Source organism: Lygodium microphyllum, chromosome 29 (genome assembly GCF_053477565.2).
Source record: "Lygodium microphyllum isolate KBCC chromosome 29, Lygodium_microphyllum_v1.1.10, whole genome shotgun sequence".
NCBI classification, from domain to species: Eukaryota; Viridiplantae; Streptophyta; class Polypodiopsida; order Schizaeales; family Lygodiaceae; genus Lygodium; species Lygodium microphyllum.
In genome coordinates this window covers 72,919,612-72,931,953 of record NC_141163.1, presented here as the reverse complement: position 1 = coordinate 72,931,953, position 12,342 = coordinate 72,919,612, and the positions used below count along the sequence as shown (strand labels likewise).

Sequence of the window (12,342 nt, the reverse complement as noted above, 5' to 3'; positions counted from 1 at the left end):
GCTCATGAAGCACTATGGAAAATGAACATATGGACTAGCATTCACTATATCTCAGAAGTCTTCTCTAGCATTGGTCTTTTCGACTTGAATTGCTAAAGGATCTGATGCAGTATCTTTGGCAGAACCAGTGCAAGGATGGAAAAAACAAAATCTAGTAGCCCAAGCATAAACCAAGTTTCTCGAAGGACAGTCAAAAACAAGACTTAATTCCTACAAAAATAAACCAAGTTTACATAAGGACAGTCAGAAACTTGAGACTTATTTTCTACAGATGTCATGCATACTTCCATTTAAATCTTTGGGAATGCAGCAGTACCACAAGATGCTTATAGGCACCCATCAACCATAACCAGATTTGCACTTCACTGGCAAAAAAGAGGAAGCACAAAAGAATAAGATTCAACAAAAAAAAACTAGTGCAATGGTATTCCTAGTTTTCTTTAAATTAAGCAATAATAAGTAGAACTAGATAATTGTTAGCTTTTGGAAGATATTATGGGCTCTTAATGGGGAAAGCCCAAGTAACATTAATAACAAGGGCTCTTGAGAGTTCCAAGCATTCAACGGCCATAATGGCAGCAATACAATAACCATAAAAGACTACTTCTGCATACAAAGTTGGGCTTGGAACAACTATCAAGAACCTTGAGAATTGCCAGACATCACCTTTTATACAGAGGCTGAGCTGGTCCAGGTTTGATAGGCACTCATCATGCTATAATGCACTTGCACAAAAAAAAGAGCACCTGAGAGAGCCAACCATGGTAAAAGCTTCCACATTCGATTTGATACTTGTGACTGCAGCTCCCTTTAGGAGCTGTGTGAAGCAAAAAGGCTTATTGAGTTTCATTTAGTCATCCTCTTCATCCTGCAATATACACACACAAAAGCAAAGTCAAAAACAACAGGAAGCCAGATCACTCACATACTTGGGTATATTCATGACCTCAAAGATATTACAACAGGACAAGTACAAAACCAGGATTTCACTACCACTTACCTCCTCATCTTCATCATCATCATTGATTTCAGATTTGGATCGCTCTGATCCATCAGCCTCATCTTGAGCACTAGCACCAGAACTCTACATATACACAGCCAACTTAATATATATTGAAAATCACAGCACAGCCATAACATTCACATTCAGCAAGGACTTGTATAGTTCTGTGAGCATTACCAGCTTCCTGTTGTAAGAGGCAAGTGCCTTCTCATACTCAGCTCTCTTCTGAGCAGCTTTGGCAACATAGGGTGCTTTGTCCTATAGAAACAACTCTATCAATGATGACCTTGAAGAAAAATCTAGAGCTTCAACAAGGTAAACAGGATCACAAGAAGCTACCTGTTCAGACATTCCTTTCCACCTGTCACCACAAGCTTTTCCAACCTGCAGCAAAAGGCATCATCATTTGCAACACCGGTACACGCACGAACAACATGTTCTACAATATTGACGTGACTGCTGACTCACTTCTGAAGCATCAGGACTTACCGCAGTCACACCCTTGACATCAGGATGCTCTTTCTTATAGTCTTCTCTAAACTCCTCACTGTATCACCGTGAAAGCCATTTACAGATCAGAAGCTATGATTTCTTTTCAGAAATGCACTGACTCTGGATAACTTTACTTACAGAAAAATAAAGAAGGCAGTCGGTGCCCTCTTAGGTTTGTTTGGATCTTTCTTGGCCTTGCGGTCCTTGCGAGCTTGTCTTTTCTTTGCATTTTGCTCCTTCACATTAAGTTGCTGTCTTTTCTTTGCCTCCCTGCATAGATCGATAACAGAGGTCAAAATGGTCACACGGAACTCCCTCCTCCCCCTCATCCAAAAAAAAAGTCGTTTAAGTGGAAAGATGGGACAACAAAAAATGGTCAGACACCTAGAATCAACAAAGACACAAAAAACTTACTTGATATCGTCCTTGATCTTAGCTTTCACGTCCTTCATAACTCTGTAGAAAACACAAACTTTACAGTAAAATCAAACATACGTACAAACAGCTGAAAAGATTATATGCTGTCCCTGTAATGCATGTACTTGACAAATGATATTCCGTCGAAAATTATTGAAACTAGCTCAAGCAGAACAGTACTCACTACGAGGACACTCGACAGGAAGCAACAAGGACAAAGATGGACTGGAAAAGTGAGGAATCGAGGCATGCATACTAATAGAGTACCATAAAAGACTAAAGAAGGCCACGCGTAATACAGCTCAAGGCTCAATATCGTAAAAATTTCGCGAGAAAACCCTAAAACAAGCAGAGAAGAGAGCGGAACACAATACGTGACATAGAAGGCCAAAGAGGACCATGCTTGCTACAGTTTAAAGCTCGGAATCATGAATTTTGATGGAAAATCCCTAAAACGAGCAGAGAATAGAACAGAAGACAGTACCTGAACGCAGAGCTGCGAGCGTTCCGCGATGGATCGATCGAAGTAATGCACGTGCGAGGAACGCGACGTCGAAGGCGAGGCAGAAGAAGAAGACAGAATGAACGAAAGAAGAAGACGAAGAAGAAGAAAGAGAGGCCCAAAAAAGGGGTTCCTTTTTGGGTTTGGGTTTACCGGATGCTCCCACGCAAAGACTCCAGCCTTGGCACCCCGGTGACTATGACTGGCCACCGGCTCACCGGCTGCTCCCGGTCACGCCCGTGCGCCTAAATCATTTTTGCCCCTTTGGAAATTTGAATTTCAAATTTCCAAGAGGCCTTGGGAAAACTCCCTCCTTTTGGGAAGGTGGTAGATTACGAGAGAGAGAGAGATATCAAGGTCCTGTTGATGTCATATGCCGTGTACATGATATGCCTATAGAGAATTTCATTCTTTTTTTATTCTTTACTAGTATGATAGGTGGGTCAAGATGGTTCCCTAACCACTTTTCTCATTAGCGTAGAGTTTCGTGTGCATTTGTGCCTTTTGAAGGTTCACTTTGCATTGCTAAAATAGGCCTTTCTTGCGATCCAACTCGGCCTAACTCTGAGGGTTTATCTTATCATTGAATAAGCACAAGGTACCATGTTTGCCTAAAAAGTTTAACTTCGATAACTCACTTTTAGTTAACCAATCTCTTTTGGGTGCACATGTTGATAAGCAATAACAGTTAAATGTCGCTAGTTTCTAGTAACATGTATATGCTTTTGAAATCCTGTGATGACAATTTGCCGATTGAGGCAGCAACATGTGTTATGGTTGGTAGAGTCCATGTTCACCTTCACCATACACACAAAATTTCCCCATGGTTATAGGGGAGGGGGTAGTAGAACAGGAGTTGGGTTGCTACATGAAAAAGGTACTTACTCTAATCGCCTTTTTGGGAGGATGGTAACTTGGTGTGCAAGGTGCTTGAGAGTCTCTTAAGGAATCATGGCAAGATTCTATAAGAATCTAGTGAGGTGAAAGTAAGAGCACCTTCACATAAGCCCTTTTGAAATGCACGAGAGGCATTTATGGGCCAAAATGAGATCATATCCAAAATGGTAGGACTTGTTTTGTGTGTTTTGGAGCTTTTGCAAATTACCAAATGTTAGAAAACTTTTGGCAATTGTTTGATGTGTTAACTTCCTACAATCTATCACAGTGAACAATAATCCTTTTCAAGGTTACATGTATTTATCTTTTATCTTTAACATCCAATATCATTGTATGCATGAGAATGACCAACTGAACATTGTGCTAAAGTTTGATGCAATTTCAATCTTATTACACAAAGCCCCTCTAAATTTTTCTATTACTAATACCAAATAACAAATAAAAATAAATCTAGTGAGCCTTGGAAAATAAATCTTATTACACAAAGCCCCCCTAAGTTTTCTATTACCGATACTAAATAACAAAGAAAAATAAATCTGGTGAGCCTTGGAACATGCATGTATTTAGAGATAAGTGGAGGTACATCCAATTCATAGGCTATCAAGATGTATGAACATCCTATATGTAGAAGGTATAACATAGTTGAAATAGTCTCCATGTGTCCAAAGAATGCATCTTCTAAGGTGAGCATTAAAAGGTCTCTGGTTGTGGCATGGTAGCTATCTCACGTGCATGGATTGTGATTAGCAATGCCCATATAGCAATGTATGGATTCATACCTCCTATCTGATAACAAAAATAAACACATGTTGCTCCAAGCAAGTTTACATTGATGGATTCATTATGCGATCTATCAATGTAAACTTGCTATCAAGATGTACAAACATCTTATATGTAGAAGGTATAACACTGCTGAAATAGTCTCCATGTGTCCAAAGAATGCATCTTCCAAGGTGAGCATTAAAAGGTCTTTGGTTATAGCATGGTAGCTATCTCGTGTGCATGGATTGTGATTAGCAATGCCCATATAGCAATGTATGGATTCATACCTCCTCTCTAGTAACAGTAATAAACATGTGTTGCTCCAAGCAAGTTTACATTGATGGATTATCATGTCACAATGAATTCACACATGGGTGTTTATCCCCATTAAATGCATTTTCCAAAGCTTCCAAAATGTACCTTTGGTATTTTAGCAAAAAAAAAATTAACTAGGTGAACCAAGCCATTGAAATGAGGAGGAAATCCAACTTTATTGATGTAGCATTTACATCCAAAGGGCCTCGAACTAGTGATTCAAAAGATTAACAATTGCTACTCTTAGTGAGAATCATCCTCATCTCTTGGTGTGAAACCATTCACTTTGGAGTTCACCACCTTGTGTGCATCTAAGGCAATGGATGAGATGTGCAAACTTTTGTTAAATATAATTTGTTGCCCATTATATCCATGGTTCACAAGTGCATGTCAATTTGTTGGGTTACATATTGATACAAATACATATATAAGCACCCTACCATAGTTGAGCAAAGTGTCTAAATGAGACATGATTTAAATGTTTGTTAATAAGGTTCAATTTCACTTGTTTTCCATAAGTATATAGAAGGTGCATGCTCTAATTTATGCAAAGCACATGAGTGACTAAACACGCATTAAAGAGCCTATACAAGAGAGTTACTATCATTACACAAATGAATCATGGAGTGTGGTGATAATGATAGGTTTAGCAATGATGATAATGATTAGTTAGCAACTTAAACAATAATTAGCGAAAATGATGTTGCCTCATGATCCTTGATATGTAAGGTTAATTCAATGTAAGTTATTAATTTAAAAGCATTAGAATGATCTTTAGAAAGGTATATGTACCAAATTAGGCCACCTACTCATCATAGTTGTGTTTTAGAAGGTTAAAAGCCAAAGTCTACGTGTTACTTTGAGGAGTTCTCAAGTTTGGGCACTCCATGAACTAGTAGCTCATTGAATAACAACTAGTAAAACTGTTAATTGCATCCATCACATGTTATCTAAATGAGTTTTGTTGTTCAAATTCATGATTATTTTGGTTGGATGAGAATATGGTTTTGTTATTTAGCCCAAGCATTTGATAGTGGGTGGACCGTAAATTTTCAACATTGGAGTTTTAAATCACTTAGTGGAGTAAGCAATAGTCCATCTATTTAATTTTGAAGGCATGAAATCACTTGTGTAATCAAGATAGGCTATGTACAACCAAATGGACTTAGGGACTTCTCTAAAAGATAAGGTCAAGCATGCATGTGGTATACTCTAAATACAACTTCTATAGAAACAATGTTCTTGTTCATGCCTATTGGGATGAGAGCAACAACTCACTCACTCACTCAAAGCAGGACTTTCATTGGATGTTGCATGCATCTTTTCCATTTCTTTTTCCTTTGTTAAAGAAGACTATATAAGAAAAGGTGGTAATTAGCAAAGTTACATGGGGTTATCAACACACCTAGCCGCCTTATTAACCATGGCCATTGTCACAATGACAAAATCAAAAACAAAGTATTATGTGTTGCTATGAGCTCACGAGTTTTCAATTATCTATATACTAATACTCAAGTCTATGTATGTTATGTGTTAGCACAAAGCCAAAGTATTCCAAGCACATCAAGCTAAGAGATTGTTCTTATACAAACAAGATAATATAGACTTAGAAATGCACAATTGAGTCCAAAAAAATAACGCAATAAGTATCAATGAGACCCTTAAGAAGGGTATCTAAACTTGAATATATGGTCCATAAATAGCCGATTATCCACAGCAAGAAGTCTTCATTTTTTTATTGTTGATCTGCACTCAAGGATAGCACATCCTTCCTAATACCCATACACATACATCAAAGAGTTGTGTTTGATGGGAATCTAGTTGAGCCTACTTTGCCATTAGGTTCTACTTATCTATTCTTTGATAGTTAATGTGTGATTCATCTAGCTAGTTACCTATTTGTTCAATACAAAAATTCTGAACACTATGACCATTATGAGTTATGCATGCATTCAAATGAGGCAAGTTCATGTCCAAGTGGCACAATGCCACTCTTATGCACTTTGATGATTGACTAAACTGATAATTAAACATGTTCACATGTGCCTGCATTGCCATGTCTAGAATTTACAAAACCTAACCAATTATATATGCCTCTTCTTATTAGCATTTTCGAATACATTTTATTTAGAAGGTCATCGGGTTGTTAACAACAAAAGCAACATCTAAAATTTAACTAGTATAACTCGTGGGTTTGGAATATATTTGTAACAAATACCAAGTAACTGGTATCATGCTTTTAACACTTATTCAACTTCCAAGTTCAGATGGTAAGAGTTCACAAGTTGTCCCAAAAAAAAAAAGTTTTTATGTAGTCATGAGAATTGATCAAAAATTGATACTCTCTAAATGCTTAAGCAAGTCGCATACTTTGTAGTTCTACTCAAATCTAGCACTTGTATTTCCTTATTAAGAAACAATTTACTTAGGTCTAGTTGTTTGGTCGAGGATCATCTTATTTGCATTTGTTCAAAAGAGAAGGTCTACACTTATCAATTGCAAGGTTATGCTTCAATTTTTTTAAATTTATTTTTTGTCTACAATAGCATGATGGTGCCATATAACTTTAAGTACTTGTGGAAAGTTAGTTTATGTTTTCTTAAAGCTAAGTACAATAGGCATCCCATCAAGAAGATCAACAATGCACATAGTACAATACATGTACATCAAAATATGATGGTGTATCTCTGCCTCTCACTAAATAATTTATTCAAACTTATTAACTTGGTGTTTAGTTTTGGCCGACCCATAGGCAAGGCCATAGTGTTTGTTCTCAAGGGGTCCACATTATATACAATCTATTTCCCATGAACAGAACAAATATTTCATCCCTTCCTTTTCCTTTCTTTCCTCTTTTTATTGGTCATCTTCCTCTTCTTTTCTCTTTTTATTTTCCTCTTCTTCATTTTTTGCCAACTTTTACCAATGTGAAAGCTTATTTTTAAGAGATGATTGGTGCACATAATTATTGTTCTTCATATTCATATTACTCTTCATTATTGAACTCTTCTTCTTTCTTGCCAATATGATAATTAAAGCACGAGTATATTTAAGGTCACGCTTACTCTTGGGATGCCCTTGTAATTATATTGCCTTGTTTAGCTTTGCATAATACTTCTAAAATAGAGCATGATTTAAATACATAAGGAACTTGATTAAAAGCTATTTAATTGAAAGTAAGTTGCTCTTATTTATAGGCACTCAAGTTTATTTACTTACAAATGAAGAGACTTGTTGTTGATGGACTTGCAATTGATTCACGAAGTTTTACATTTGCTAGCCCCATAAGAAGTTCATGATATGCCAACCTAGCTAGTGTTATCAACCATTCTTACTGATTGTGCATTACACAATTTGCGAGTTTGCCTAGATTGCAAGCCTACACCTTGCACATTTCACAAAAAAGCTTAGATAACATAATGAACACCATGCTCCATGCATAGGGTTGTAGAAAACCCATGAATCTCAATAGGCATATAAGTTGTACTTCTACAATGGCCAATTAGTTCTTATAACCTTAATAGGGATGGGAACATCTAGCAACAATAGGCCAATAATTATTTGTCTTAATACTAACACGTGGTTGGAAAACCTTCCAAACTTCATAAAGCTTCTTGATCCTTATAACTTATGACTTTATAATACGAAAGGTCAATGCAAAGTTCGGTTTATAATGCCATATGAAGACACTCTAATTTGTTTAACAAATCAAAAATAAACTTAAGCTTTGAAATCAAAGTTTAAAGCTTTGGACTCAAACTTTAAAGTCAAAAAATAGGAGTTCAATGTGCTATGAGTACACATGTGTCATAACACAATTATCCCAAAACTGGGATGTGCACCCAGTTTGAAAAGTTCAAATAAAGTCTTAATATAATGAGAACTTCCCCAAATTAATAAAAACACTCAAAACCTACATGTATCTAAGTGTTCTGTCTACCTATGGTATTGGAAATTTTTGGAACCTCTCTCCCTCCCTCCCCCTCCCCCTCCCCCTCCCCCTCCCCCTCCCCCTCCCCCTCCCCCTCCCTCCCTCCCTCCCTCCCTCCCTCCCTCCCTCCCCCCCCCCCCTCTCTCTCTCTCTCTCTCTCTCTCTCTCTCTCTCTCTCTCTCTCTCTCTCTCTCTCTCTCTCTCTACACTCTCTTTTTAATTGTTTAAGCAAAGCTACATTTTTCTACATGTTATAGATTCTATATCTTTCTCACTCAATCTATAAACACTCCATACAAGAGTTTAATTCCTAGTGGGCATGGAAGGAGCATGTTTCTTCCCCATGCCCTTGAGTGGAAAGTTGATGGGGATGCTTGTCTTTTCCAAGAGACTACATTGCTTATCATTTATATGGAGGATTCCAATTTCTACGTGATTCTATGATATCCATGCTAACTAATTGTGGCATTTATGTGTAGGAGTATTATGCACACTCGTTTAGTCAGTGTACTTATGGAGTACCATTAGTCTATTTATTGTTTACTATTCAAATGGATATTCTCTTAACAATATGTAGTGCATATATGTGTGGATTTCTTTTATAAAGCTTTGTTGACAATTATCATTTTTCTTAGATGGGCATAAGAGCAATATATATATGGTGTGTTACATACACAAATGAATTATAGTTCTTGGATTTTATGAATGTTTGTGTGCATTCCACACAGCTCATTTTTAAAGCTGACAAGTTTACATAATTGTTTACTTGATATTGTCAATTGAGTTCTTTTTCTTTACTAAAGTATCACTTTATATCATGTCATTAGTTTTTTGCAAGTAGAGAATAATTCATCTTTTTATATAAGGGCAAGTTAACCCTTTTAAATGTCAATCAAGAATTGTAAAGCAATTTGTATCCTCAAGGTGTGTTGCAAGGGCCCAATCATTTAGATTAACTTTAAAAGTGAGATTTTATTATTAGGATGGGTTAGAAAGTTCTATGATTGTAATTTTGCTTAATACCTATCCCTCTATAATGGAGTTAACCATTCAATACAAGTTCGTAGTTATTTTAGATTTGAGTTGAAGAATCTTAGAGCATGAATAGTTAGGCACATTCAAATAACTTAACATAAGTAGTCTCACATCATTATAGATTTGCTATAACATGGTATGCAAAGTGATCGATTTGGAGAGTTACTTGGTGCCACTAATTGGCAAATATAAAAATACTTTTAGTCCATTGGTGTTCACATGCCTAGCCTTGTAAAGCCACTCGTGTTAAACTTATTCTACCATGATGTCCATACATGCCATGTTGTGCATTGAACCCATACTACCCATTGTTTCCATGCTGGCCATTAATACCATACTATCGAGCATGGGCCTAAGCTAGATAATGCCCATTGGGACTCCTAAGGAGAGTGGGTGAGTTTGGCCAGTGTGGGGGGGTCTTGCGAGGGAATTGGCTGCATGGATAATGCGAGAGCTCAAGAGAGGCTCATCCTAACTATGAGAAGGCTCACCAATCTCAAAAATGGAGGGATAACCTTAGTTCCAAGAGTACCCTTTTGGCCATAAAGCGGGTCCAATGGTGGAGGCCATTGATTCATGCTTGGACTTGTTGCTGCCCATGGTTGCCAATTGGGCTACTGAAGTTGAGGCACGAAAACATAACCAATCAGTCTAGTAGGTAAAGCCATTTGGGTGAACTATGGTATCAACAAACTGATCCACATAGGGAAAGCTTGAGAGGATGTTCCAACGTAAAGCCCAAAAGTATGCAAGACAAAGATCAAGTCTCTAGCATTGGTGCATTTGCACCGCTTAGAAAGGAAAAGGTCCTAAAGGCTATGCCTAAGTTTGAAGAAACCCCCCAATATGATGTGAGATGTCACTAGTGGAGTATGCAGAGGAAAGGCAAATTTTGTGCTAGGGGAAGAACTAGGTGGGGTGGGTAGGAAATTTAATTGAGGTGATGATAATTTATGAAAGCAAGCTCAAATTTGAAAAGCCCCAAATTTTATCAATGAAAATTTTAAGAATTTTAGATCACTATTAAAAACCCCTAAATTTTGGTTAAAAATTTTAATAGAAACTAAATGCTCCAATTTGCATATGAATTGCCCTCTTTAAGAATTAATTAAACCTCTATGATTAAAGGTTGAGCAAAAAAGAAATATTTTAATGTGACTTATCCCAAGTGTATGGTTGTCCACCAAATAGGCTGGAGTGTGATGTGATGACCAGTGCATGTCAACATTGGCATGGCATCAAGACAAAGTCAGCAAGCAACACAACATTAGGACAAATTGAAGAATCTCAAGGCATTAGGGACCTGGGCCACTAGAGCATATCGGCCACACTGGTGCAAGCTGTCTAGCTAGCTATATAGTAGCAGGAGGCTCCTCCTGAAATATTACATGCATATCTCAATGACATGTTCAAGTTGCTTATGCATTTTCTCCTCATGGAAAACAACATCATGGCTGCGGATAACCTTTTGAGCCTACAGATCCCATAGGTGATAGCCTATCTCATCTACATCCCCATAACTAAGAAAGATGAATCTCCTAAACTTAGGATCCAACTTATTCTGCTTGTCCTTGGAAATATGGCAGAAAGCCTCATAACCAAAGATGCACAAATGAGCATGTGAGGGGGTTTTTCCAAACCATACCTCCTCTGCAACTTGATAGCTAAGAGCAGTGCATGGGGACCAATTTATCAAGTGTATTGTAGTAGTAACTACCTCAGCCCAAAAATGTTGTGGTAAGCCTACGTGGCTAAGCATATTGTAGACTCACTCCTGAATTGTCCTATTCATACGCTCAATCATACCATTTTTTGGGGGGGGGGTGTATGGGGCGATCAATTGACACTTAATACCCCTCTCATCACAAAACGGCTCAAAGGCTTAAGAGACATACTCCCATTATCTAACCTTAGGCATTTCAGCCTATACCTAGACTGGTTCTGAATCAAAGCAAGCCAACATTGAAATGTAGCCAAGACATTCGATTTTTGCTTTATAAGATATTGCCAGACCTTATGCATATAGTCATCAATGAAGATAACAAAATACTTCACACCACCTAATGACTTGCAAGACATGGGACCACATACATTCTAATGAACAAGAGCCAAAGGCTCACCCATGCATATCATACCAAACTTTTTATGTTTATTGTGTGTCTACCTGCCATATAAATAATAATCACAAGACTCAAAACATTTATAATCAAGGAACGGAAGATATTGTGAATGGGTAAGCATTTTCATTCCTTTCAAGGACACGTGCCCAAGGCGATGATTCCATAGAGATACATGTGAAACTACATCCACTATCAAAATATGGTCAACTGACCCAGATACAAGCAAGGGGTAGAGAATATTGGACTTAACATCACGTGCAATGATTTCCACATGTAATCTTCCATGAGGAATCACCAAAAGAAATTACATAACTTGCATCATCCAAAGTGCCAGCAAAGATAAGGCTCTTCATGAGAGTCGGTACATGACGTACATCATGAACAATAAACATGCTGCCAGAGCCAACCAAACTGCAATTGGACATCACCAATTCCAACTATCTCCAATGCTAGCAAATGGACAGATCCAGTCATACTGCGATAGAAGTAAAATCAGTCTCTGTGAGAGGTCACATGAAAGGTAGCACTTGAATCTATTAGCCAACATTGAGTATACCCTAACAAAGCATCAGTTAGCTACCATCAAGTATCAAAAGGAGAAGATGCAAGTATGATATTGTAATTAGAATTAGAATGCACAACATTAATCTCTTTAATCTTAAATGCCTGACTTGCTGGGGATAATGATGCGATTACCATTTTTATCATGTACTTTATCCTTGCCCTTTTTATTGTGCTTATCTCTTTGCACATTTTATGGCATTGTAACTGAATACGTCATCTTGCTTTCCCACAGTAATGACAAGTCAACGAGGACTGATGGCCAAGGGACTTACTATAAGACTGTCCATGTGACTGAGAGATTGTT

General features: G+C 37.5%; 1 protein-coding gene across 2 annotated transcripts; it reads right to left on the bottom strand.

Moving 5' to 3' along the window:
* Positions 1–398: 398 nt before the first annotated feature.
* On the bottom strand, positions 399–2,554 carry LOC148010789 (high mobility group B protein 3-like). Of its 2 annotated transcripts, none has more exons than XM_087672052.1 (8): positions 2,397–2,554; positions 1,910–1,967; positions 1,634–1,765; positions 1,493–1,550; positions 1,343–1,387; positions 1,181–1,261; positions 1,001–1,084; positions 399–868 (listed from the first exon to the last, which is right to left on the bottom strand). In XM_087672052.1, the coding sequence occupies exons 2-8, from the start codon at positions 1,945–1,947 to the stop codon at positions 851–853; spliced, it is 456 nt and encodes a 151-aa protein (XP_087528178.1). In that variant the 5' UTR covers positions 1,948–1,967; positions 2,397–2,554; the 3' UTR covers positions 399–850. The 2 variants fall into 2 exon arrangements, with proteins under 2 accessions (XP_087528178.1, XP_087528176.1); XM_087672050.1 differs by having other exon boundaries at positions 1,910–1,951; positions 2,397–2,552.
* Between the last annotated feature and the right edge of the window lie 9,788 nt (positions 2,555–12,342).

Bases quoted from the DNA above. Each gene is read 5' to 3' on its own strand.
- LOC148010789 (XM_087672052.1), bottom strand. From the start codon at position 1,947: ATGAAGGACGTGAAAGCTAAGATCAAGGACGATATCAA. The intron at 1,766-1,909 runs GTAAGTTTTTTG...CGATCTATGCAG, and splicing joins AAGATCAAGGACGATATCAA to GGAGGCAAAGAAAAGACAGC. The intron at 1,085-1,180 runs GTAATGCTCACA...GTGTATATGTAG, and splicing joins CCTCTTACAACAGGAAGCTG to AGTTCTGGTGCTAGTGCTCA.